The following is a 27,917-nucleotide window of genomic DNA, read 5'->3' as shown; positions in this document are numbered from 1 at the left end:
TAAAAGAAAAATACTGTTTATTCCACACAACTACAGCAAGTGTTCCTCCCTCCCCAGCCCTCACTCCAGCCCTCAGCAGGCGGTGCCCCATGTCAGGGGACAGTCAGAACCTCCGCGTCAGAGCCTGGCCTAGGAGACAGGAGGGGAATCCAGGCATAGGAAGATGACTGGATTGCCAAGGACACAAAAACATCAGGGACTCCCATTCCAAATTCAAGTGAGTTCCTCCATCTGTTTGGCCAAATTCTTTCCCTGGACCCCGCTGGGATAAAATACCATGCATAGCACAGGGTCAAAGGCCTCAGCTAGTTCACCAGGCCATAGAAAGTTTTGGTCTTTCTTTCATTCAAAACAAAAACAAACGAAACCACAAGCAAACAGTAAAACATGTTCTGCCCTTTCTCCTGCCTTTCCATGGCAAAGGAGCCATTGAGCTCTGGCTTTAAGTCCAGAAAGGTGCTTTCAAGACAAATTTATATCAACTCCTTTAGAGTCTGATGCTACCAAAAACAAAACAGAAAACCCACCTCAGGGCCACAGCTGCTTCCCAGGGTGGGGGATGGAAGCGGGGGGTGGGTGGTGGTGGTGGTGGTGGTGGCCTACAGTGGGGAAGCAGGAGAGAGATTGCAGGCCAGTAAGCTCTGCTTTGGGCATATTTCAGGGACACCCCACGCCCTCCTGCCTGGGGAATTCAGCCTGCAAATATTCCGACCCTGGTATTGTTCTTCAGAAAGACCTACCCGTTCTTCTTGTAGAGGAGAAAACGATTTAGCTCTACCTCAGCCTCTGGAAGACGGATTTAGACGAGGGAGGAGCTGAGAAAGCAAGGCCCGGCCTAATTTAGACCAGCAGCAGTTCGTGATCCTTTTCCTGCCCTAACACCAGACAGATGGTGTCCTGCAGAGCCACTGCCCTGGGCACAGCCTGGATTTTATGCGACTCCCAGGGTACCCACCATGACCCACCTGGAAGAAAGCATATCTGAAAGCAAGTGTTTGAGGGTGAAAACCTGTCTCTCTCATTCAGAGAGTTTCAACCGGTGGGCCACAGACATTTTTTAAACATGCACTACTTGACTATTTGGTCAGGGGCACTGACCTCCTTTCCCTTAGATTGTCAAATTTAAAAATGACAACACGGAACAATAGCCATCGGCGTGACCGAATCAAAAGTATACCTACTTTTTTGTCAGATTGGCAAAAAATATATTTTTTGGGTGTGCTGCAGAATTATAGTGATCCCTTTATGTGCCATGAGATGAAAAGGGTTGAAAACTGCCGCTCCAATTTATTGACGTGTAAGTCACTGAATCCTTTAACTCCCTCCAGTACTTTAGTACTGAAAACGTGTTTACAATCCTCCTCCCTTTTTCTCACCGAGACAGGTTGATAACCTTGACCTTGAGTGTGGAGCCTCCCCTTGGAGACATTTTTTCTTGGGAAACTGGGGCGGGCAGGATGCCCACCAGCTTCCTCACTCTGGCAGGCCTGTTGGTCCCAATGCAGCGGGGCGGGAGCGTGTGTGTACGTGTGGCAATTTGACACACAACTGTCTTCTCCCTGGCAGGGCTACCAAGAGGGTGGCCCCGCTGGCACTGCAGGGCCTGGGAGGGACCAGCTGCAGGCAGGAAAGGAAACAGCATGCGGGTGAAGGCCAGGCTAGGAGGTGGCTGCCAGTGACCAGCAGAGCTGGAGATGTGTTCTCGCCGGCAGTCACTTCCTCAGGGGTACCATGCGAGGGGCAGGGGAAGGCAGCTGCTAGAGACCTGGCTTTGTAAGGACAAGAGTAGTGAAGAGAGGGGGTGGCTGACCCCGTGGCTTGTGGCCCTTTAGGGATGCTCTATACAGCAAGGCTGGGCTCATCTACGCCAACCTCTTGGTGCTCTCTTGACTTCCTGGAGTCACAGGCTGAGTTCCAGGGGTTGTCCAGCCACAGTGAGGCTGGGAAACTCAGGAGCTCGGATGAGGTGCCAACCCCCAATGTGCCATAGTTACCCTCTCTAGAGGCAAAACCCCTCCTGTCCCAGGGGTATTCTTGGTTCAGCGGAGTACTGGGGAGATTTCTTACACAAACACAGGGTCTAAGACTCGGAACAAAATAAGATTTCTCATCCAGTACCCAAGGCTTAAAGCTACAGAGAAAATTAGAGTTAAGTCACCTTCCACAAGAGACTTCTCTGGGCTGGGTGCTGGCCTCTGCCCCAGGCCTTGCAGTCTGGTTTATTGTTTCGTTTGCCTTCTGAGAAGACCTGTCTTGGGTTGGGGAAGAATATGAGGACAAGAGGGTCAGTATTTCTTTCCTCGTTTTCCTCCAAAGTGCCTGCTTACTTGGGAAGGGGATTTTCCAGGCTGCAAGTTCTCTGAACTAAGTTTTTTTTGGGGGGGTGGGAGGGGGGATGGTCCTGGGCAGAGATTGGATTACAATCTGGAAGAATGGCCTTATTTACTAAGTTCCCGACCTGTCACAGGCCTAGGTCAACTTCACAACAGCTAGAGTTCACTGATGTTTCCTTCCAACATGGATTACAAAAGAAAAGGTTCTGCTTTAGTGCAATTTTCCTCCAGAGAACCAGGGAGGGTGGGAGAGCAGGTGACCTATTCTGGCCCCAGGGCTGTGGAATCTCCTGACTTTGAGGTCAAGGCAGACACTGAGTCTGACCTGGGCAGCACATCACACTTTTCAGAATTGTGTCTCTTGAGTCCTTTCAGGGCATAGTGTGCCTGCAGGCCAAGGGGCGAGGCTGCGGTTCTACTGGACGAGCTGCCATACCTGCCACACTACACAGAGGAGCAAAGAAGAGAGGGTGGAAAGAGGAGCCATCGAAAACAAGAGCTAACGGCAGTCTTTAGGGGCTGCTGCAGCCCTGCCCCAACGACGGGGATTTTCTGGTTCCCAACCAGAATTCACCCTTCAAAAACCACGTTAGCAAAGTGCTTCTTTAAGTGACACCACAAATCCCCTCCCTCGGCATGACCAGCCCGGGGCCTGGCGCTCTCAGTGGGCCCCTCTGCCCTCCCCACCATGTGCAATATGTGGGGGACAGGAGGGAGGCAGCTGACGGGCATGCACACGGTGGAGTCTCGAGACCCAGGACAAGCACAGTCACATGTACCAGAATGACGGTGCTGTCACAGCCGTGGCTGCAGCCAGGTGCCAAGGGACAAGTACAAAGTGCTGGAACACAGGGCCGGGGGCCGAGCCCTAAGGGATCTGAAAGACGTTCAGCTTGCTGGTGTTCTTGAGCGTCTGGCGCCGATTGCAGAACCAGACCCGCACGACCTCCCGGTCGTAATTGAGCTCCTTGGCAATCTCGGTGATCTCCTGGCCAGTGGGCAGTGGGTTCTTCTCGAAGTAGGCGTTGAGAGCCACGATGGCCTGGGGGGTGAAGGAGGTGCGGCGTTTGCGTTTCTTGGAGGGCTCCCCTCCCACAAACTCCATCAGGTTCTGCTGGCCTTCCTGGTTCCGGAGTTCGGCTTCATTCAGCCACTTCTCCAGCACTGGCTTCAGCTTCTGGGCGCTCTTCGGGGTGATGTCCAGCTTCTCGAACCTGTAGGTGACCCAAGCCCAGGAAGGGACAGTGAGAGTGTCTTACTCCCCACACCTGGGTGTGAGCACGCTGCTCCTCACCACCCCCACCAAGACCCCTCTGGTTTGGTGAAACCCAGACTTCTCAGACTGTCCTGTATCCCAGGCCATAACAGAGGGACCATCCCATGGCCTCGGTTCAGTAGTGCAGTGATAACAGTGCAACTGCTGCCTGGACAACCATTCCAGAACTTTCACCACCAGACAAGTGAGGTCCTTTGAGGTGCTATCTTGAGAGGTCTCCCGACAGGGCAGTGGACATCATGAGCCCTGCCCTCCTCTAGTTACCCTCTCCTAGCAGCATCACTAAGTCAGAGCCCGATGTGACTGCAGACTTCCCAACACAGCAGTGAGTCTAAAGTCTCTCTAGTCTGCATATGGAATTGGAAGGCAGATGGAACCTTGTGGCCATACTGAGCCTCATTCTTGTGGGAAACCCTCTACTACCCCTCCTATGATACTGGCACCAGAACCAGCTTAGACGCTGCACAAAGAAGCCAGCCACACCACTTTAGGGTCATGCCTTATGAAACGGGGAGATGAGAGCATGACAGGGTGATGGTGGGATAGAGCTGAGAGCTAAGCCAGAATTGAAGTTCCCACCTTTGTGACTAATTTCATAAGCTGTACTCCTTTCCCTCTAGGATTCCTAACGGATTAGGGTCTTGGGTTCCCAGGAAAAGACTGTCTGCTTGCCCTAACTGGTTTGGCTCAGTGGATAGAGCGTTGGCCTGCAGACTGAAGGGTCCCAGGTTTGATTCCAGTCAAAGGCATGTGCCTGGGTAGCAGGCTCGATCCCAAGTAGAGGGCGTGCAGAAGGCAGACGATCAATGATTCTCTCTCATCATTGATGTTTCTGTCTCTCTCTCCCTCCCTCTCCCTTCCTCTCTGAAATATATATATATATATATATATATATATATATATATATATATGAAGACTATGTGCTCAGGATTGGAGGATAAACATCAGAGGACCTGGTCAGTCTTTGGCTACTACGGGTATTCATATCTTATCCTTAAAGCAGCCTTCCTTATTTGGAAGAAGGCAGGAGCAAGGGAGAATAAAGGGGCACCAGGTCCTGTGAATACCTGGTGGCAGCAGGCCCCTGAGCAGGCCCTGACCTTGCCCAGGGAGCCTTACTCACCGGCAGATGGCAGACTGGCTGTAGGCCGGGCCTTCCGTTGCAGTCAGAGCCTGGCCCACCTGGGTCTGTGTGAGGCCCAGAGACAGCCGCCGGATCTTAAAGTTCTTGGCAAACTCCCGGATCTCTTCTAAGTTGATCCCGTCCTCATCCAGACTCGGGTTATGTGGCTCTAGGCCAGAGAAGAGAGCAGGGGTGAGTGCAGAGGACACATAATCATCACTGCTGATCTAGCCCATTGCCTGACCTTGGTGCAGAGGGATGAGGACATTTGGCAAAAGGCCCACATACCCTTAAGACCCCCATTTACTTTGTCACCAAGACAGATAATGGAGGAAAGGGCCCTGGACCAACCTGTCTGGAGGTCGGGGTCTTGTTTCAAGTTTGTCAGCTCTAACGGTTGACCCTCCCCATTCCCCCTACTCCTGGCCCCAAGCACACCTGTTGGCCATCCACATTCCTCAAATACTGGGAAAGAACCACTGGAGAGACAGCCAGTGGGGAAACAGCCTCCACTATCATCATGCCTAGAATCCAGCTTAACAGGAATAAGAAAGCCAGTCTCTGGCATCGAGCACCTGTCCTTCCCCTTTGGACTCCAGGAAGTTTATTAAGAAGCGCAGCATTCAGCCCTAGCTGGTTTGGCTCAGGGGATAGAGCATCAGCCTGCAAACTGAAGGGTCCTGGGTTCCATTCCAGTCAAGGGCACATGCCCGGGTTGTAGGTTCAATCCCCAGTAGGGGGTGTGCAGGAGGCAGCCAATCAATGATTCTCTCTCATCATCGATGTTTTTCTCTCTCTCTCCTTCTCCCTTCCTCTCTGAAATCAATAAAAAATATATTTTAAAAAAAAAGAACAGCATTCCAAGATGTCAGGGGGTCTAAATAAATGCCTCTCCCGTTCTCCACAGCCTCCTTCAGGAGCCACTTACTGGACACCAACTGGCTGACAGTGGGCGTCTCCGAGCAGGTAATTGGGATGGGAGCAGAGGCCGATGGTTTGGCCGCTGGGCCTGGGCTGGCGATGACCACTGTAGGCGGGGGCACGGCTGGCGTAGGCTGGATGGGCTGCACCTGAGAAGAGAGCCAACAATCCCCTATTGCCTACCTGCCCAGCTCAGGGGGTCGGAGTCCCTGCATGGGCCAGACACGGGGGCAAAAATGGTATGACGTCCACACTCCTCCCTGGGCCCCATAAAAAGCAAGACTAGAACCCACTTATTACCACCCCCCAATGGTAACGCCCTCCGAAATAAGCACAGCAACACGTTCCACCAAGCGGGGGCCGCATGGCCACCTGTGAACAGGCAGGTCACAGGCTCAGAAAGGTCAATACACTTGGTCAAAGCCCCGCAAGTGTCCACCCTGAGAACTGCTCTCAAATGTCTGCCCTCAGGGGAGAAACCTAACCTGCTTTTAGAGCCTCCCAGGCCCAAACACCCACTAACAGGGAACCGGCAAGTGACATCAGGGACCTCCCTATTGAAAGAATAAGGTATGATTCTTAACTGCCTTGGAATACTGACATGGAAAAAGCTCAGAGTCATGGTGCTAAGTGAAAAAAAAAAAAAAGCCTCCTGAAAAGTTCAAATTTCTCTAGGATGGGTCCCGTTCCCTGGATTCTACCTCTTGGTAGCTCTCAAGTCCACTGCCTCTTTCTCCTCTGAGTCTTAGCCTTAGGGCAGGGTCCTGGTCTCTTGCTAGAACTGTTCAAGCTGCCTCCTAACAGGTGACAAGGACTCAAGTCTCACCACGGTCCAGTTCTTGGTTCCTCTAGCGACAGAGGAAATTTTTTTAACGTACATTTAGTTCGCCATTTCCTCGCTAAAAACCCCTCCATGACCCCTCACTAGCTAATAATAGTGATAACATTATTTTTCAAGTGCTTCCTGTGTTAACTGCCTATGTGTACTCTGTCCTTCAATACTCATAACCTTCTGCAGTGGATCCTCTTATAATCTCCATTTTACAGATGAGGCTAAGAGGTTATTCACAAAGCTGAGAAGCAACACCCCACCTTGGAGGATCATGGGCCCCAACACCTGGGAACTTGTTAGAAAGAGGATTTCTTGGGCCCCATCCAGACCTACTGAATAAGGAAGTCTGGAGCGGGGCCTGGGAACAAGCCCCCCGGGTGGTTCTGACACTCACTCAGGTTTGCGAACCCTGCACACTAGACTTCTTGCAGTTTCCTAAAGATAAAATGCTCTCTCATTCAAGTCATCCCTCTAGATGAGCTCGATGTCCCTTCTCTACGAAGCCTTGTGGAACTCCCCAGTCTGTGGAGAGCTCCCTTCTTTGGGTCCCCTTATCCTGCCCCATCACAGTCTTTGTCAGGCTGCCTGTGCTTGTCCCAGTGCCATGCTCCCTAAGGCTACGGAGAGCATCGTATTCATCTATCTTCTGCACCTGGAATCTAGCAGGCACTCAAAAACTGCTCCTAGAAGGAACAAATAAGTGACTAATCAAAGTTACAGAGGAGAGGGGGAGAGAGGTGAAGGGGGAAGAGGGAGGGGAGGCAGAACTAACCTCCCAGAGCACTTCTAGCAGTTTTTTCACCCTGGAGCTGATCAAGGCCGTTTACTTTGACCACTCCTCCCAGGCCTTCTCAGAATGGCACTAGCTCCTGAGGGTACATGGACAAGCTTTTGGTGTGTGTGGGTAGGGGGTCAGCGTGTGTGTGGCGGCGTTCCCTGGGCAGAGCATAGTGACTCATGTGAGCCTTCTACCCTGGACCTCCCCAAACTTTGGGGAGGTACCTGTTTTCTCAGGGGCTTCAGAAAATAATCATGTCCTGCCCCTGGTCTGAAGAGAGGCCGCCCATGCCAGATAGCACCGCCTGCCCCCATTCCCAACCCCAGCCCTTGTACCTCACTCTTAGCAGGGGACTCAGGCGTGCTTGGCTTCCGGACAGCCACAGGTGGAGGCAGGGGGTTGCTGGCCAGGGTTGCAATCACCTGGCCCTGGGCATTTAGCAGCAGCTGGGGGGTCACAGCCTGGACCTGCAGGCTTTGGGCTGGTGCTGGTGCTGCCACGCTAGCTGAGTTCACTACCCACGGAAGTGTTCCAATAACCTGGGAGAAACAAGGCAGGGACTCTAAGTGTGAGGCCAGTGTCCAGCTCCACCTCCAACCCAAACCCCACACTGGTAGGGGAGGCATTTAGATGCATCACTTAACCCCTATGGACCTCCATTTCTTCCTCAATAAAGTGAAGGATTCACAGACTGGGGGCTGCTTCCTTTGTTTTACCTCCAGAGCTGTGATGGAGCAGGAAAGGGTCTGCATGTGGAGTCAGATGGACCTGCTCTGCCACAGTTTAGCTGTGGCTTAATGTCTCTGAACCTCAGCTTTCGTCCCTGTAAAATGGGAATAAAAATCTCTCCCTAATAGATCTGTACTCAAAACAAAGTGAGCTGGTGTATGAGAAAGCACCTAGCACAGGCCACGAAGTAGGTCCTCCATAAATGAAGTGGGTGTTCGCCTCCACTACAGTGGGTGCCTCCAGGGCAAGGCAGTGGCTATGCCCCTGCCTGCTCTCAGGATCAGCAGGGAGCGGCCACACAGGAGATAGGAACAGCAGTCCGACACCCTGTTTGAGTTTCTATGACCCTCAGCCCAAGTCCTAGTGCCCCCGCCAGCTTGTCCCCAGGCCCCACCCCTCAGCCCTGGCTGTGACCACTTGCCTGTCCCTGAGCATTGGTGAGGATCTGACTGCTGATCCCTGGCATGCTGGGAATGGCGTTGGCAATGACCGGAGCTGTCGTGAGGGAGCCCAGGATCTGGGTCTGTCCCCCGAGGGAAGCAGCACTGATCTGTGGGTGGAGGAAGAGCCTTGCTCAGAGACCAAGGGGACAGAAAAAGCCCAAGGCAGAGGGAAGAGGGCTCACAGGCATTGGGGTGGGGAGGTAGGGATGTGGGGCAGATAGGAATGTGGGCTACAGGCCCATGTCTACCAGCTGAATAGTATCCAGCACTAGGGGTGGCGGGGGGTCAACCAGGAAGGGTGGGGTCAAAGCCATGGAAGAGTAACTGGCTAATCTTTCAGGCCAGGCCTGGGAGGGTAGAAGCGCCAGAATGGAGTGGCTGATGTGATTCTAGTCACATCTAACAGCTCCACTGCCAAGCCAGGACAGACATTGGCAAGCGGCCGTGAGCCTCTAGCTCCACCTTAGTGACAGCTCACAAGTTTGCAATCCCAGACATCATCCCACCCTCCAAGGCTGGTCCAGTGGCTCAGGTTCTGGAGAATTTGCCCAGCCCTCTTGGCAGAGGTTGTCTGCTCTTGTCTGGGATGGACAGGCTGGCAGCTGCAAGGAGAAGGCTTCAGAGGGAGCCCGTCTCCGCTGATGTGTTGGAAGACAGCTGTATTCAGGGGCCTGGTCCTCCACCTCTTTCCTTCCCGCATCAGTTCCACCCGGGCCCAAGATTCGATCCAGCCCTGATCAGCCCCGGGTGAGGGCAGCAGCAGCTTACGATTCCTGGGCTAAATGCGAAGCTGGCAGGCTGTAGGGTGATCTGTGGGGGGGTGTCCACTGGCTTGGGGGCGGGGGCGGTAGCGGTGGCAGCAGTGGGCTGCGGTAGAATGGCGGGCGTGTTCTGCAGCAGCGGCGGTGGCGGGGTCTGGAACAGCGTCTGGGCCTGTGCTGGTGGTGGCCGGGGCTGGACGGGCGAGGAGGCCTGTACCGGTGGGGCAGCTTGTACGGGTGCCGGCAGAGCGGTGTTCAGCACGGCCGCTGCTACGGAGCAAGGCAGAGACAGAGGTGCTCAAATGCCTAGCCGTAGCCCAGAGCAGCTCCAATCCCAAGGGATCTGGCACAAGAACAGAGGGGGCTGGGGCAGCAGGGAAGGGGGCAGGCAGCTGTGATTCCCTTGATCCTTGCTGGGGGCAGCACACGCCCACTTCTCTCATCCCCCCTCCCTTGGGCCTGGAGAAGTGCAGGTTCAAAACCAGAAGTTGCATCTTCTTGCAGTCCTTCTCAGGAGGCTGGCCATGGGGTGACTTCTGGCGTGGGGGGAGAGGGGCAGTCTCAGACAGTTGGCTGAAGTAAGAGAGGCCGGATGGTGTCCTGGCCTAGAGTCCCGAGGTGCTGCAGCTCTGTGGCTGGGTGCCTGGGACACCAGATCCAGACTCCAGGGCTGTCGCCCTGGGCGGGCTGCGGGTTCTGAGTCCGACATGGCAAGCGCTTGTGCAGGAATGGTAGTGGTGGGTGTTGGGGGGCCTGGTGCCGTCCTGGGGAGAGTTGCCGTTACCTTGGAGACTGGCTAAAGGTGGCTTGAAAATTCCCCCCGTAGGAGAAGCAGCGGTCAGTCCTGGGAGGGCGGCCACGGTTGCTGTAGGAATTGTCCACACGGCCAGCCCCTGCTGACCAGCCACTTGACCTGCAATACTGATGGGGATAAGAAGAGGTTGAGTAACTGCCCCTGCTGGAACCATAACTCCTGTCAGAACTGTGGCTAAGTTTTCCTGAGTCAAGACCTGCAAAAGCAAACAAGATTTCAAAAAGAAAAGAAAAAATAAAAAAAAATCAACATCGACAGCGCAAACACTGGGTCTCTCTGACCCAGCTGAGCACAAACAAAGCATTCTGAGGGCAGTGGGGGAAAGGCCGCGTGAGGACGGGGAAGAGACAAGCCCTAGCTGGAGGCTCAACCTCGAGCGGGGTGCCGTCTTCAGAGAAGCAGCCCAAATCAAGGTCAGGACCTGGCCTTGCTCACAGGACAGCAGAGGGTGCACGGGCCTCTTCCACTGGACTGCTGTCCCCCAGCCTTCCCTGGGCCCTTGCCCACAGGACCAACACTTTGTGGCCAGAAAGCAGGGGGCAAGGGCTAATGGAACCAAATGGTCAAGGGCTCACAGAAGCTTCTGAGAAGCTCTGATGGAGGCTACCCTTGATGGATGCCTCAAAAATCTGTGCCTATAGCGAAAGGTCACAGGGAGTTCAGCATGCCTGGAGGAGCCTGGAGGCAGCCCGCTGTGCTGGGGCTGCCCACCTGGCTCTAAATGAGGACTGTGAACAATGCATTAACTCTTCCAGGCAGCCACTGGAGGGACGGACAGGGTGTTCACTCATTTAGTCATTGAACAGAATGGCCTGTGGCATGAACGCCTTAACGTAATCTCTACCATCCTTGCTGGACCCAAGGAGACTACCCAGCAAAGGCAGATCTACTCTTCCCAGTGGGCCTGATCTGGGGCAGGGGAGAGGCCAGGGGTGCCTAGTAGGGGACTCCCTCTCTTAAGTCACAGCCCCGTCCGTCCTGCCTTGTGAGTTTCCAGATCCCATAGCCTCTCCATGGTGGTGGTCCCATGTCTTGCTTCTGCCCACTGCTCTGTGTCCGGCTCCCAGGGGTGGCTCTTACCTGGGGGGCAGCTTGTATAGCCAGCGGCGTCAGGGTCTGCGATGCCTGAGGCTGGCTTGGGGGTTGGCTGAACGTGGCGACAGCCGGGGCAGGACTCGCAGGGATCCCCGGGAGTGACTTCACTTCACGTGGCATTGAGAGAAAGGACAAAGGGTGAGCCTGGTGTGAGCAGAGGGGTCACTGGACTAGAATGTCCTGTCTGCAGCTTGAAGTGGCAACTCTCAGCCTCACATCGTATTTCCGCATAACCCGAGACCGATCCCTGGCTTTCCCTGGCCCAGAAGGCAGCTTCCCCAATGCTACCGTTAGTGAGGCTAGGAGGCTGGCCAGCCCTGTGCCAGACCTAGCATGTGGGCCCTCTTCTTCCCGCATTTAGATGAAGAAAATGCAGGCCTATGCACAGCTAGGTGTCAATCTCTCATTTCCTGGCTCTACAGAACACTGTGACCTATGACCTAACCAGTCGAGGGGTCTGAAGGGAAGAAACATGTGTCTGGGCGGGAAGGAGCTAGATAGCATCAATGGGAGCAGCTCCCCCTGGCTCATCCAGCAACCGGACCATCGCTCAACCTGCCTGCAGGCCACTTTCTGGATGCAGGTGCTGGCTTGGAGAAGCAACAAGGACTCTGCAGAATGAAGTCCTTGAAATGACAGTCCCTGAAAATTGGACCTGTCTTTGCCACACTCAGGGTCACAATGGCGCTCCAAGCCAGGTAGCTTTTTTTGTTTGTTTGCTAATCCTCACCCGAGGATATTTTTCCATTGAATTTTAGAGAGAGTGGGAAGAAGGGGGGAGAGACAGAGAGAGAAACATCGATGTGAGAGAGACACATCGATTGGTTGTCTCCCACACTCGCTCCAACCAGGGCCAGGGATAGAGCCCGCAACCCAGTCACATGCCCTTGATAAGAATTGAAACCGGGACCCTTCAGTCCGAGGGCTGACGTTCTATCCACTGAGCAAAACCGGCGAGGGCCAGGCCAGGTTGCTTTTCTCTGCCAGTCCCTGAGGTCTGAAGTCTGATGAGCAGCTTCAGTGAGTTTCTAAGGGAACTTCCTGTGAACCAAAGCTTTTCTTCCACATTACAGCTTCCTCTTGCTACCCTGATTTGTGAGGTATTGGGAATCCCCACTAAGAATTCACACAACGAGGAAAAGGGTTATTACTAGAGGCCCAGTGCACGGATTCGTGTACTGGTGGTGTCCCTCAGCCTGGGCCTGTGCCCTCTTGCAATCTGGGACCCCTCGGGGGAGGTCAGACTGCCGGTTTTGGCCCAATCCCCGTAGGCGGCCTGTGGGGATCGGGCCAGAACCGGCAGTCTAACCTCCCCTGAGGGAGTAGTAGTGCTCGAAGCGGGGAGGAGCCCCAGCCCGGGCCTGGTGCCACACCGCTCATGCTCATCCTGGCCCCACTGTGCCTGCCGCGGGCTCGTGCCCAGTCCTGATCAGGAGAGGCTGCACCACCGCAGTGTCACTCGCCAGCCGTGAGCCCAGCATCTGGTGTCCATTGCTTACCTGAGCAGTGCTCCCTCTGTGGGAGTGCACGGACCACCAGGGGGCAGCTCCTGCGTTGAGCATCTGCCCCCTGGTGGTCAGTGCGCATCATAGCAACTGGTCGACCGGTCGTTTGGTCATTCAGTCAACCGATCACTTAGGCTTTTATATATATAGATGGCGAGACATTAAAAGGAGTCTAGGTATTGGACGATGGATATTAGACCAGATCAATGGCCTCTTAATACTAGCTGGACATGGATTTACTGAATCAGAATGTCTGGAGTGGAGGCCAGTAACCTCTTCTCTCTCTTTTTCTTACTTTTAATTTTTTATTTTTTAACTACAGTTGGCATTCAATATTATATTAGTTTCAAGTGTATATCATAGTGATTAGACACTTTTATAACCTATGAAGTAATCACCCCTAGAGGTCTAGTGCCCCTCTGACATCATACTCAGTTATTACATTATTGACTATATTCCCTATGCTGTACTTTACATCCCATGACTATGTGCCTAACTGGCAATTTGCACTATTTAATCTCTTTTTTCTTTAAGCTCCCTTGTGATACAGCACACAGCCAGAGTGGGAACCATGCAGTTAGATAACCTCCCATACCCGCATTCCCAGCCCATGTTTTAATCTGGAAAGGCACCGATCTAACTCAGGACTGTACTGTTCAAAGTGCATAATAAAGAAATTCAGATTGCTTAAGGAATTAAAGAGACAAGCAAGCAGCAACAAAAGCCTTATAAAATACTAAGGGGAGGCGGGGGGGAGAAACTAAGTGAAAACTGCAGAGGGGAGATGCATTTCCAACTACTGGAAAAAAAAATCAGAAAAGAGAAAATTTTAAAACATTTTGCTTGACAAATATAATGAATTATAAAAAGGAAAGTGAAAATAGGAATATGATAAACATGAGTGATAAAGCTTACCATCCAAAGAAATGAGATATTCATTTAATTAGAATATATTTCCAAAGTAGGACCAAGAGTTCCAAGAGTTTACACATATTTAGGCTTTTGTCACTTCCTGCTACACTGCTTTTCAGAAAGACTAAACCAGTTCACAGAAACATCAACCATGTCCCTTTTCTCCACAGCATCACCCAGGTTAGCTTTTATCACTGCTGAGTTTTCTGGCTTAACAGGCATGCAGTACCTTATAGCCAGTTACGTTTTCTCTCATTGATAGCAAGAGTTTGTATTTTTTCATGTGATGACTTCTCCCTATATAAACAATTGATTTCCAAAAGAATTTGGGTGGACTATACCTCAAAGAAAAAGAAAATTCAAAAGACCAGTACAAAGATATTCAAAACAGCACTGGTTATGATAACAAAAAAACAGATAGTTTGGCAATAGTCAAAACCAGAACAGGTTTGTGAATCTATGTCAATAAAGGAAAAAGGTGTCTGAAATAATATAGTGGTCAGAGCTATGCTACATAGTCTACCCTCGGTGGTCACAAATATAAAACTGTGTATGTGTGACAAGGACTGGGTAGTAATTTAGACTGCCATAAATCACTAGATTTTTCTCCACCCTGAAAAAGTTTCCTATTACTTTGTTTTTGTTTAATATATTTTTATTGACTTCAGAGAGGAAGGAAGAGGGAGAGAGAGATAGAAACATCAATGATGAGAGAGAATCAATGATTGCCTGCCCCCTATCACCCACATTGGGGATCGAACTTGAGACCTGGGCATATGCTCTGACGGGGAATGGAACTGTGAACTCCTGGCTCATAGGTCGACACCCAAGCGCCGAGCCATGCCGGCCAGTACTTTGTTTTAAGAAGAAATGCTTAATATCTAGCAAGGTCACATTAAGACCACAGTCCACGCCGGCAGCTTCTTAGGGAGCAGCATCAAAATACCTCCCTTATCTGCTTGACAATGATTCAAATTCCTTTACCGAGAAAAATTTTGTGAAAGGCTTAAGTATACCAACCTCTGAAAGAAGATGCACATTACCACTGACACTCATGCTAAGGTGTAAATAATTGGCTCAGGATCTATTTCCGAGAGCAGGTTTGGGTAAGGGGCAGATTAAGACACCAGAAGAAATGAGATATGGAATTTCATTAAAAGGATAAAAAGGGAAGTCAGGGTGCTGTGGATAAACCTGAGAAACCTCCCAAGTTTTCTGGAAAGGGGCTCCAACCCCACAATGGAAAGGGATGGGAAGGGTGGCTGAGGCAACGGATCCTTGTCTTCCCTGCCTGCTCTCCAGGGCAGGGGGTCCATGGGAACACGGGTAATGCCCCATCCTGGGCTCAACATGGAAGCAGAGCATTTCCAGGCCAGGGGGAAAGGGTCATGTCTCTTGTCATTTCTTTATTCGAAAGCGGGGGAAATAAGCCAAGTTACAAGGGCCCCAAGTGAACCTGAGCTCTATTTTGCAGGTAGAGCACAGGACGTGAGGTCCTGCAGTTTCCTTGTTAAGGAGTTGCTGTTCCCCAAAGCCTGTCTGTTCTCCTTTGCTGTCTTCTTGGCTCCCCCTCTTCGCCTACACCCACCAGCCCAGATCGCCAATCTAAGGAAAGGAAGATACGCAGAAGACAAGGGGAGATGAGTCCTGGTGTTCTGGGGAAACTGGCAAGGGAGGCCTCGGGCTTCCTGCGACAGGAGATGTCTGTTCTGTAAGGTGTTAATGAGGAAAGCCAATGAAATGGTGCCCTGTGGTCAGAGAGCAGTGCCTGGTACCAGACCCGGCCTCTAGAACAGCTCTACTGCGGGTCATTAGGGGAGACAGAGTGGGTGGATCAGCCACATCCATTTCCACGGGGAAGAATCAAGCTCATGCCCTCAAGTCATCTTTGGAGGACAGCAGAAATCAGTCCACCAGGCTGACTCACACCAGCCCAGCTGGGAGTAAGGAGCTGGCATTCTTCAAGGTCCTACCTGACCTATATCCTTAGTCCAAGGTAGGTAAGATGCCCGCCCAGCCCCAGCTTCTGGGGCCTCCCACCTTTTCCACAGCAGGTACTGAGTTGGAAGGGCTGGCGGGATACTGAAGGTCTAGGCCTCTCTGCACTGGGGCTGAGGGTCTGGTTTAGAACTAGGAGCCCTCTCTGAGGTTTATACGCCCCCTTCAGCTGAGCCCTGCCACTCTCCACCCACCTCATCCCGATCCATCCCAGTTTAGGTCTGGAAGTGACTGGAACCAGAACTAAAGCTCCAGGGACAAGGAGTGCAGAATGGCCCTAGGCGCTGACCAGGAAGGAGTACAGGCCATGGCCTAAGGCTGTCCAGTGGACAGGAAGACGACAAGACCCTAAAGCCGCCTTGGCCCCAAGGACTTGTGCTGGCTCCCCCGGGGAATTACAGACAGGGACCAGGTGGAGCAATGGCCTCGTACCAGTTGCCTCCGCAGAAGAGTCTGGGTTGTCTGGCCCAGCTTCACCAGCAGGTTCACTGGCTTCAGCAGGACCTCCACTGTGGCAGCCCTCGGCGGCCACACCCTCCAGTCCTTTGCCCTCCTCCTCAGCAGGGACCTGGGCATCCACTCCAACTTCCAGCACGCGGATGGTCTCATGGCCTGACATCACGATGACCTGCAAACAGAGGACAGGGAACACTGTGGGGGAGGGGCCATAGAGACCCCCCTGCCTGGTGCCCAGAGCTCTAGGTATGATTTCGGGAGAGAGGAAAGGGTAGACGTCCTGCCCCCAGCACTGTGTGCTCTGTGAGAACTCCAGAGCCTGGGGCCGGCTGCAGCTCCCTGGCTCCAAAGAAGGAGCGGGCTAGGAGAAAGGCCCTGGGGACGGGACAGGGGGCAGGGCCTGACACAGCTAGAAACGTCCCACGGAGCCAAACCCCTGGAGGATATTTCTACTTGGTCCTTTTCTTGGACTCAGTTCAGGGTGTGGTAAAAGTCTATTCCACAGCCTTGCAAGGATGTTGTCTTGGCTGCTAGGATATTGGTGCGTGGCTCTGAGGGCCCCTAACACAGCATCCACTGCGTAAGCTGGGCCAAGAAGCAAATCCGCTTCACGTCCCTTTAAATCTTCAGAGATAAAGCAGTGGAACAAATGCTCCACAATGTTGAGTCACTTTTTCAGCTCGTGATTCCTTTATTTCCAAAACTCTGGGGTAAAGGCCAAGATTTTCCTCCAGGCTAACTTCCTGCATCCTGAAGGCGGAGCCTCTCCCACCCCCTGGCCTGGAGCTTGTGCCCTGTGGCTACAGTTGTGCCATCTGCTGTGGGCCTGCTCTGACCTTGAAGGGAGCCTCCATGTCCCAACAAGACGGGAGGAGCCTGGGCCTCCTCAGAACAGGACCTTCCTCCCCTGCTCAACCAGCTCTCAGCTCTCTAACTCCAGCACTCAAATGCTTCCAACTGGGCCATTCAAAAATCAGGGACCCTGTACATTGGAAAGCTCTGTGTGCAGCTCCCCTACATTTGGCCTATGCCTGAAGCTACTCACACAACACATTCCTTAAGCCTGAAAACTGGATCCAGCCAGAGACTCTGCTGGAAAAAGTGACAATGTGACCCATCAGGGGAGCTGGAGGGAAATTAACCCCCAAGCAGTTGCCTTTCTGACTCAAACTTGACCTATGAGGGACTTCAATTACATTTTAGGAGTTGTTCATCTTTTTTCTCCTTTTAAAAATTCATCTTTTTTCTCCTTTTCAGCGCCCTGGCCAGTGTGGCTCAGTTGGTTGAGCATTTTCCCATGCACTGAAAGGTCACCGGTTTGGTTCCTGGTCAGGGCACATACCCAGGTTGTGGGTTTGATCTCCGGTCGGGGTGCATGCGGGAGGCGACTGATCCATGTTTTCTCTCTCTCTCTCTCTCTCTCTCTCTCTCTCTCTCTCTCTCTCTCTCTCTCCTTTCCTTCCTCTTCCTTTCTCTCTCTAAAAAAGATAAAAATTAACAAAAAACATTTTAAGTTTACATAAGTAATAAATGGTCATTGTAGAAAAATTAGAAAAAATATATAAGCAAGAAAAAATATTAAGAGCAAATTACCTCCCCCCCAAAAAAGCAAACAAAAGAAAAACACAGGAAAAGAAAGAAATAAGAGCAAATTACCCAATGTCCAAATATTTCTCCACGTAAGATTATACATATTTGTACATTTTAATTTCACTTTTTAAGATCAGAGCTTAGTCTGGCTGGAGTGGCTCAGTGGTTGAGCATCGAATCATGAAGCAGGAGGTCGGGGTTCAACTCCTGGGTTGTGGGCTTGATCTCCAGTAGGGGATGTGCAAGGGGCAGCTGATCAATGATTCTCTCTCATCATTGATGTTTCTCTCTCTCCTTCCCCCTTCCTCTCTCTGAAATCAATAAAAAAATCTATAAAAAAACCCTGTAGCCAGTTTTGCTCAGTGGATAGAGTGCATCAGCCTGTGGACTGAAGGGTCCCAGGTTCAATTCCGGTCGAGGGCACATGCCTGGGTTTTGGGCTCAATCCCCAGTGGCGGGTGTGCAAGAGGCAGCCGATCAGTGATTCTCTCTTATCATTGATGTTTCTATCTCTCTCTCTCCCTCTCCCTTCCTCTCTGAAATCAATAAAAATATATTTTAAAAAAATAATAAAGTCACGGCTTACATTCCCAAATTAAGCCCCTGAGAAATCCTAACTGGTAACTAAACCTAGTCAGGTGAACTGACCATGTACTTTGGTAAGAAACAGACAATGAGCCCTAACCGGTTTGGCTCAGTGGATAGAGCGTCGGCCTACGGACTCAAGGGTCCCAGGTTCGATTCCGGTCAAGGGCATGTAACTTGGTTGCAGGCACATCCCCAGTAGGGAGTGTGCAGGAGGCAGCTGATCGATGTTTCTAACTCTCTATCCCTCTCCCTTCCTCTCTGTAAAAAACCAATAAAATATATTTAAAAAAATTTTTTTTTAAAAAAAGAAAGAAACAGACAATGAGGGGCTTTATGGGGTCTTCCTACTTCCCCACACCCCTTGGTCCATCAACCTCACTCCCCCACCTCTTTCTGCCCCAGAAGATACCTGCTCATTGACGGTGAGAGATGACTCTGGGCCAACTCCTGGGTCCATGGTCACTTGTCAGGGTGGGGTGGGGACCAGCCAACACCTAGCACGCCCTGTGGGGTGAAATGGTATGGGAAAAGCAAAGGCTGATATGGCACAGTAGTACAAATTCCACACCATTGCAAAAAGTCCTAAGTAGAATGGTAGGAAAAGAGAGAAGCTAAGTTCTCTCAAGTATTTGTAGACTGAAAGTATTCTAAGGACTTTACAACTAAAGTGTCTTGCTTCCTACAGCTTCCCAGGAGAACCTACACTCAGGGAGGTGGGAAGGAAGAAGAACCAGGGTGACGAGAGAAGGGCCAGATATTGTCCCTGGGTGTTCCCCCATCCATTGGGAGAGAGAAGACAGCGGAACCTAAAGTAACTCTGACCCAGACACTCAGAACCTCAGACCTGGATAAGGAGCACTCTGGGTGTCGGAGTGCTTCTCAGGGGAGGAGTCTGAGCAGACCTCCTGGAAGAGAGGGTCAAGACAGAAACACATTAAAACATTAGTCTCGCTTGGCCAGTGTGGCTCAGTGGATTGAGCATTGTCCCATGCATCAAGAGGGCAATGGTTCGAATCCTGCTCAGGGCACATTCCAGGGTTGCAGGCTCAATAATCCCCAGTAGGGGACATGCAGAAGGCAGCCAATCGATGTTTCTCTCTCTCTCTCTCTCTCTCTCTCTCTCTCTCTCTCCCTCTCTCTTCCTCTCTAAAAAATCAATAAAAACATGTTTAAAACAAAACAAACAAAAACATTAATCTCAAACTTCAATGTGCACGATCAGCACTGGAGCACTTATTACAAAAACACAGGCCTGGATTCACCCAGAATAAACATCCCCAGAAAGCCTGAACCAGCAGGTGGGACCCACGGAATCAGCTCTCAGGTGATCTTGTGGCTGTGGCCCAAGGACTGGTCTTTCCCACTGGAGGCAGGACAGCATCCCAGACGGTAGAGCAGCCTGCCAAACGCAGTGAAGAGTGGGAGAAGCCCTTGTACGAACAGGTTGTCTGGCTGGAGCCACAAACCATACAGTCATAGGAAATAAAGGTAATAAAGGGGACAAATAGGTTTGGACACTTATATAGAAAAGAAAACAATTAACATTTATTTTGAGTGCCTACTGTGCTAATAAGCGTTTTATGTAACAAAGTCATGTATTACTCATGCCAGTTGGGGGCTGGCGACATTATTATCACCATATAGATGAGGAAACTAAGCTCAGAGAAGTGTTCTGGATTCCCCACCTTTCCCTTCACCCTCTTCTTTCATCTCTGCATCATTTTTTGTTTTACTTTTTTGTGTGTTTTTATTGAATGAGATAAAATCCATCTATAATAATAAAAGTGTAATATGCTAATTAGACTGGACAGCCGAATGACCTTCCTGACAACCTTCCAGACGAAGCTGGGGCTGCGAGGGCTGAGGCAAGCCGCCGAGGCAAGCTGCCACAGCTGCGAGGGCCGAGCCCCTTGCATGAATTTCATGCATTGGGCCTCTAGTATAACATAAAATTCACCATTTTTAAAATGGTGAACGGTCATCAATTTAGGCACTCTGTTATATAAACCAAATCTTAAAATGAAAATTTAGTATTTTGAATAAAGTTGCCAAAGAAAACAACATTTAAATAAATATTTACGATTTTAAATAATGATAAAAAATAATTTGGGGAATTCTGGTTGAAGCTGAGAGGGAGCCAGGGCCCACCCAGAGCCTGCTCCTTTGCTTTCTTTCTCCAGTGAGTTGCGTTTGAAAACCCCTGAAGCAAATCTGCAAGGCACCTTGCTTGGCTAACAGATGGCTCACCGATTCCTGGCTTTCCTGTGCCAATACCTAGAAATGCCTGAAACCTCGGGGGAAAGGAACTGCGGTGCTGAGGCATTTGCCCACAAAGGAAAACTCCAGTGGTCCAGGGCCATCAGCACTTCCAGTGGAGGGGACTGAGACGAATTTTCTTTGAGGAACTGCTTTAGGCTTAGGGCAACACTCCAAACACCCAGAGGAGCACTGGGAAATCTCAAACAAATCAGAACCCCCTAAAACAGCCCAAGATCATATTAGAAAAAATCCTGAAATGCTTTGTCCTTCATTTATTTAACAGATATTTCAGTGGCTACTGTGTGCTGGGTGCTGGGGATACAATAGGGGGGAAACTTCCCTAGCTCTGTCAAGAAGCCTACAGTCTAGCGCAGCGGTTCTCAACCTGTGGGTCGCGACCCCTTTGGGGGTCGAATGACCCTTGCACAGGGGTCGCCTAAGACCATCCTGCATATCAGATATTTACATTACGATTCACAACAGTAGCAACATTACAGTTATGAAGTAGCAACGAAAATAATTTTATGGTTGGGTCACAACATGAGGAACTGTATTTAAAGGGCCAGGAGGTTGAGAACCACTGGTCTAGCAGCTCTCCCTCCCCAGAGCTCAGCAGCACCTTTTTCCTTCTCCTCTACTTCCCCTACCCCACCACCCAAGGCGCCAGGCCTTACTCTCTCCTAAGCTCCAAGGGCCTTTCTTTTGCCTCTGTAACTTGTTTCCTGAGCCCATTCCTTCTGCAGCTCACTTCTACCTCTGTGACTTTCAAAATAAACTTTCTCTTATTACAAATAGAAGAAGAAAAAGGATGAGGATGAGAGGAGAAGAAGGAGGAGGGGAAGAAGGAGGAGGAGAGGAAGGAGGAGGAGGAGGAGGAGGACGAGGAGGAGGAGGAGGAGGAGGAGGAGGAGGAGGAGGAGGAGAGGCTGCCACTGCCTACAGTCTATATGGGAGTCAAGGATATAAAAAGTATGTTTCCAGTGTCAGGTAGATGAGTACAGAGTGGTAGAGGATGCACAGAAGGGATACCCAATGAAGTCTGTGTGGTCCTTTTCCCCTGTTCTACAGTGGCATGTGTTTCAGGTATGGAATTTTATGTATGAAGAATCTTGTGCCATGGAGAGGGAAATGGAACTTAATTCAGACTCATTTCTGTGGTTTTACTCACTCCCTTAACACTTAATGTGGTTGAGGTCTTCCAGGTGTAAAACACCTTCTCATTACCCAGTCATTTTTGGGAGTGGAGGCACTCTGCATGAAATTAGTTGAGTCCGAAGAATGGCTGCTTGAGCTGAAATTAGTTTGAGCAGTATTCAACTGGTAGAAAGTCACATTTTTTATGGGAAATTACCTTTCACATTTTATATATAATTCTCACAGGCTAGGCTGTTTGTAGACATCAATATCTTCTTCTCCACACCACTTTTACATTTAAATTGTGCACCCACTTACCGTCTGCACAGCTGCGACTCAAACAGACCATAGGACAGGAAGCAAGAGATAGGTATGGACTGGTAGCTGGGGCTGAGCCGAATGGGGCAGACAATCCAATCTTCCCCTCTTCCCCAGTCTGACAACCAACCAAGTCTAAATCTTGTTTGGACCTCACCTGGGAACTTTAGACTCATGTGTCCAATGGCCTACTGTTTGCTCATGTTATCTCATACTCAACAAGTTCAAAACCAAACTCCTAATTTCCACCCCAAATCTGCTCCACCTGCATGCTGCTTTTCCCATCTCAGCAAATGGCAGCTTTATCCTTCCAGATGCTCAGGCCAGAAACCTTGCCATCATCCTTGCTTTCTCCTTTATCTCATGCTTATTCCTTCAGCAAATCTTGCTGGCTCTCCCTTCCAATATGCCCAGAATCCCCCCATTTCTTATCACTACTACCCTGGTCTACACAGCTTCGGTACCTAGTGTGAAGAAACACCACACGCCCTTCTGCACACAAACATCACTTGTCCTGTTCTTAAGTCGCCAGACTCCAGGCAGGTGCCACCTCTTTCAAGTTGTCATTGCCTGATGGACTTTCTGTATGTCCTCCTACCCTTCTCCATTTCTGGCCCCAGGACACAGACTTCCCTTCCCAACTGTTGAAGAATAATCATCACTGATAGTTTAAACAAATATATATATATATATATATACACACATATATATATATTAGTGGTCCGGTGCACGAAATTCGTGCGGGGGGTTGGGGGGGTGGTGTCCCTCAGCCCGGCCTGCACCCTCTCCAATCTGGGACCCCTCAGGGGATGTCCCACTGCCGGTTTAGGACCGATCCCATCAGGCCTAAACTGGCAGTCAGACATCCCTCTTGCAATCTGGGACTGCTGTCTCCTAACCGCTCACCTGCCTGCCTGTCTGATTGCCCCTAACCACTCTGTCTGCCAGCCTGCTCGCCCCCAACTGCCCCCCCCGCCAGCCTGCTCGCCCCCAACTGGCCCCCCCTGCCGGCCTGCTCGCCCCCAACTGCCCCCCCCCACCAGCCTGATCACCCCCACCTGCCCTCCCCACTGGCCTGATCACCCACAACTGCCTTCCCCTCTCGGCCCCTAACTGCCTCTACCTCGGCCCCGCCACCATGGCGTTGTCCAGAAGAATGTCCAGAAGATCTCCTGGAAGGTCTCCCAGTCTAATTAGCATATTACCCTTTTATTAGTTTAGATAGAGGACTGGTGCACGGGTTGGGGCTGGCTGGTTTGCCCTGAAGGGTGTCCCGGATCAGGGTGGGGGTTCCCTTGGGGGGATGGGGCAGCCTGGGCGAGGGGCCTTTGGTGGTTTTCAGGCCGACCACACTCCCATTGGGGTGGGGGTCCCCACTAGGGATGGTGCTGGCCTGGGCAAGGGGCTGGGGCAGTCTGCAGGCCAGCCACACCCCCATGGGGTGAGGGTCCCCGCTGGGGGGGTGTGGCCAGCCTGGTTGAGGGGCTGAGGGCCGTTTTCAGGCTGGCCACACCCCCCAGTGGGGACCCTCACCCCGATGGTGGTGTGGCCAGCCTGGGTGAGGGGCTGAGGGCCGTTTGCAGGCCCCTCCTTCGGTGGCCAGCCAGGGCAACGCAAGCCTCCTGCATGCTCTGGCCGGCTCTGTGGCCACCGCCCACAGGCCCCTCCTTCAGCGGCCAGCCAGGGCCGGCAGGAAGTTTGGGTCGCCCCCAGCAATGGAAGAAGCCAAGCTTCCTCCGCCGCTGGGGGCGACCCAAGCCTCCCACTGGCTCCAGCCTGCTCTTTGGCCGCAGCCCACAGGCTCATCCTTCGGTGGCTGGCCCAGGCAGATAGGAAGCTTGGTTTCCTCCATCGCTGGGGGCGACCCTAGCCTCCTGTCTGCTCTGGCTGGCTCCATGGCCACCGCCATCTTTGTCCTGCTAAGTTGCATATTCCCTCCTGATTGGCTGTGTGGGCGTCATGGAGGTATGGTCAATTTACATATTTGTCTATTATTAGTGAAGATAAAAGACTAAGCAACCGACGGATGGTCCAGTAGGTATGATGCGCACTGACCACCAGGGGGCAGACGCTCAACGCAGGAGCTGCCGAGCTGCAGTGACTTGGCAGAAGCGGTTCTTGGGTGATGTACCCCGGAACCAAAGAGGAGGGAGCCCGATTCCTTGCAGGGCCGTGCAAACAATTCCACCAGGCCGCAGGACCCCACCTCCGGAGGAACCCCGCTCACTCCACAGATGCCCTTTGAGCCGCAGCGCCACCCAGGTGCGGCCGACCATTGGCTCCAGGGCATGTTTGGCCGTCTTGCCTAGTCCCGCCCTGCTGGCCACCTTCTAATTAATTTCCTTTCAATGTACATAAATTCGTGTACCGGGTCACTAGTGTGTTTGTGTGTGTGTGTATGTATGTATATGTGTATGTATGTGTATATATATATATTTGATAATAAATCACTGATAGTTTATTGGGACCCAGCAAGCTTTCAGTTCTGCTCCAGACCCTCCCCCTCAGACCCTGGATCCACAGGCAGAGATAATGGCTTGCCAAGCTGTTGACAGACTGGCTAGGCCCACACAGGCCAGAAAGAAGAGAAAGGGGAAAAGACAGGGAAGTAGTGAACAACTTTATTTCCCCTCATCGAGCATACCATTTGTAATCTTAGACCTACATAGTCAAACAGTAAAGACTAGTTTTATAAGGACAAATTTAGGTTTAGTTTATCCTTCTGCACCCTTTCCCTTGGGCCCAAACTTGATTCACCCCAGGCAAAGTGAAGGGAGGGGGGCAAATGAGATGTGAAAAATATAAAAAGTAAGTCTGTTGCCCCACTAGATTGTAAGCTCCAAGAAGGCATTTCCACTTATCACCATATCCCAGTGCCTAGTATAATACCTGGTACATATCAGGGAGCTAATGAATATAAAATAATTAAGACATCATAAATTTAGGATATATTAAAATATAAATTAAGAAATAAAATCATCCTGGCCAGCGTGGCTCAGTGGTTGAGTGTCAACCACTCCTATGAACCAGGAGGTCATAGTTTGATTCCCAGTCAGGTCAAATCATATCACTTAGCCTCCTCATATTTCCTACTTCTCTCCTCAAAACATGTCCTATCGTCCTATTTCATATTTTGCCCCCATTCCCATTACTAGGGCTATCTAAAGTGATTTTAAAGTAGTATTTCTGGAGAACCTTGATCACACTTAACCCCTCCGAATGTGCCCGTCCTGTTCCTCATTCCCAAGCCTTCCCTTCCTTGGCCAGTTTCTCCCTGGTATCACTCCCTTTGTGGCCTCACTGACACTCATTTTGACACAGAAAGGGCTTGGGTTTAAAGGTAGAAGAGTCGAGTACTGCTTCTGCCTCAGACAACCCCCGCTAAGCCTCAGTTTCCTTCTCTGTCAAATGGGGCTAAATTATACTACTCATCTCATGGATTATTGTGAGGATTAAATGGATAACATTTATGTAAGGCACTTAGAACAGGGCCTGACACACAGCAAACACTATGTAATTGTTATTGCTATTATTATTATTTTGTTAATCCTCACCCAGGGAGGGGGGAAGAGAGCGAGAGCGAGCAATATCACTGTGAGAGAGACACATCAATCAGTTGCCTACTGAAGGCACTCCACCCTGACCTGGGCATAGATCAAACCTGCAGCCCAGGGACATGCCCTCGACCGGGAATCAAACCTGTGATCCTTGCCCTGGCTGTTATTCTCAGTTGTTAGAGCGTCGGTCCTTGAACCAAAGGGTCTCGGGATTGATGTTTCTCTCTTTCTCCCTCTCCCCCCCACCCCCGCGCCTCTTTCCTCGCTCTAAAAAAATCAATGGAAAAATATCCTCAGGTGAGGATTAAAACAAACAAAACAACCCTGACCCTTCAGTGCTCAGACTGATGCTCTAACCACTGAGAACACCATCCAGGGCTATTGCTATTTTTAAAAAATATATTTTTATTGATTTCAGAGAGCAAGGGAGAGGGAGAAAGAAATAGAAACATCAATGATGAGAGAAAATCACTAATCGGCTGCCTCCTACACACCCCCACTGGACATGGTGCCCGAAACCCAGGTATGTGACCTGACTGGGAATGGAACAGTGACCTCCTGGGTCATATGTCGACGCTCAACCACTGAGCACACCGGCTGGGCTATTGCTATTCTTTTTAATTGAAGTAAAGCATGCATATAAAAATGTTTTTAACTGTAAAGTTTTATTTAAAAATGTAAAAAATTACTATTATGACTTTATAGTGAGTAAATCTTGGGGAGGGGAGTATGATCTAATCCTGTGCTCCTTGCCCTTAGAGAAGCGAAATTTTTCTGACTTTTTCTTAATTGCCAGGTAGTACCTCCAAGAGAAGAAGTAGCCCATCTCACACACACATCTCATCACATTATCTTGTTTGTTTTCATGTTTGTGATCTGCCTGTCCCCCCAAACTGGCATGAAAACTCCACGACAGAGGAAGTTCTATCTATATTGTTCCGAGTGTGGCACATAGTAGGTATTTTTGTTGGACCAGTGAACCAATGAATGAAGTTCTACCGCTGATATGCAAAGAAGTACCTGGTCACAGAAATACCACCCTGAGCACCAGTACTTCCACCAAAATGGAATCCTACATGGAATTAGCCCTCAGAAGGCCCTGCTTGTCAATATTGGCTACCTCAGCCTACCAAGACCAGTGGAGGGACAGATGTCCAGGAACAATGGAGGACCAGCCCTCTACTTGTGGAACAAGGACTCCGAAAGAGCAGAAGAGGCTAAAATCTCTGCAAGAACTTCCTTCACCTGCCGGGGAAGGCTTCCTGACGGCGTCTGACTTCCCCCGCCCCGCAGCTGAGGCTGCTCCGTGCAGGCTGGCAGCTCCCAGCCCCGGCTGAGTGAGGAATCCCAGCGCTGCAGCGGAGGTTACGAGGCACCTGGAGGCTCCCGTGGCCTTGCCAGGTGAGCGTGCCCAGGGAACGCAGACGGGGCCCATGATTATGACGATTTATTAATAATAATAATGTTATTAAATATTTATGAAGTACTCACTCCCTCCCCCACCCTTCCAGCAACGCCGCCAGGTCCCTAACCCTGAGTGCCACCGGTCCTCCCGGGTCGTCTTGGCCGCCTCGGCACCTTCACCGCCGGGGACCCAGGCGTCGGTTCTCCCGCGGGGCGAGGACCCGCTCTGTCGCCCGGGGTCTGTGTACAGAACGTCCGGGAGGGTCTGTGCCCAGCCCGGGCTCTAGGGGCAGAAGCCGGGAGGGGCCGGGGGCCAGCTCCCTGCGAGGTCCACCTGGCGGCCGCCCCCTCCCCTCCCCGCGGCCCCGCCGGTCCACGGACGAGCGAGGGCGAGCCCCGGGCTCTGCGGCCCCAGGCGGCGGCCGCGCGCGGTCCCACTCCCAGGGCTCCCGCCGCCCGGCCCAGCATCCCGGCGCCCCGGCCCCGCGGCGTTTTTTTCTCTTTATCATAAATATATAAATTATGCTAATTACGGGCATTGCATATTAACCAAACCCGAAACCTCCCCTGCCCGGCCCCCTCCCCCTCCGTGCAAACCCCTCCCCGCCCCGGACCCCGCTACTTACCGGAGCCCGAGCCCGAGCCGCCTTCGCCCTGGGTGCCCGGCGGCCACCGATTAGCGATTCATCTCACAGCCCGGGCCGGGGGGCCGGGGGCCGGGGCCGGGGCCGGGGCGGCCGCCGCCTGTAGACAAAGAAGCCAGTGCGGCTCGGCTGGGCTCGGCTCGGCCCGGGAACCGGTCGGGACCCGCCGCCGCCCCCGGACCCACAGCCCGAGACGGGCCGAGCCCAAGGGGACTCCGCGGGCTGCGCCGGGCGGAGGCGGGACGGCCGGGGAGCGGGCCGGGGAGCTGGGGCGGGGTGGGGGCGCTCAGGTATATGTATTTTTCTTTTCCCCTTTCCACGGCCCCCCCGTTTTCCCTCCTCCCCTTTTTTCCCTCCTTCAGCTACTTGGATTTTTTTAGCTACTGCGTCATGAGCATAATTTATGCAAAGAGCTTTGCGGCGGCTGCACCGCGCTCGCCGGCCGCC

The 27,917-nt window shown here is 51.7% G+C and overlaps 1 protein-coding gene across 3 annotated transcripts; it reads right to left on the bottom strand.

Moving 5' to 3' along the window:
* Window positions 1-27,835, bottom strand: POU6F1 (POU class 6 homeobox 1). Of its 3 annotated transcripts, none has more exons than XM_070410218.1 (11): window positions 27,453-27,835; window positions 18,564-18,658; window positions 15,953-16,148; window positions 11,091-11,212; window positions 9,981-10,206; window positions 9,204-9,466; window positions 8,414-8,542; window positions 7,599-7,802; window positions 5,661-5,802; window positions 4,733-4,901; window positions 1-3,547 (listed from the first exon to the last, which is right to left on the bottom strand). In XM_070410218.1, the coding sequence occupies exons 2-11, from the start codon at window positions 18,609-18,611 to the stop codon at window positions 3,202-3,204; spliced, it is 1,845 nt and encodes a 614-aa protein (XP_070266319.1). In that variant the 5' UTR covers window positions 18,612-18,658; window positions 27,453-27,835; the 3' UTR covers window positions 1-3,201. The 3 variants fall into 3 exon arrangements, with proteins under 3 accessions (XP_070266319.1, XP_070266320.1, XP_070266321.1); XM_070410219.1 differs by lacking the exon at window positions 27,453-27,835 and adding an exon at window positions 17,173-17,454 and having other exon boundaries at window positions 18,564-18,605; XM_070410220.1 differs by lacking the exon at window positions 27,453-27,835 and having other exon boundaries at window positions 15,953-16,171; window positions 18,564-18,617.
* Window positions 27,836-27,917: the final 82 nt, after the last annotated feature.

The sequence above is a fragment of the Myotis yumanensis genome, unplaced genomic scaffold (genome assembly GCF_028538775.1).
Source record: "Myotis yumanensis isolate MYYU_CA2020_CCGP unplaced genomic scaffold, mMyoYum1.0.hap1 SCAF_3, whole genome shotgun sequence".
NCBI lineage: Eukaryota > Metazoa > Chordata > Mammalia > Chiroptera > Vespertilionidae > Myotis > Myotis yumanensis.
The sequence above is the reverse complement of the archived record's forward strand: the minus strand, read 5'-3'. Positions and strand labels throughout refer to the sequence as shown.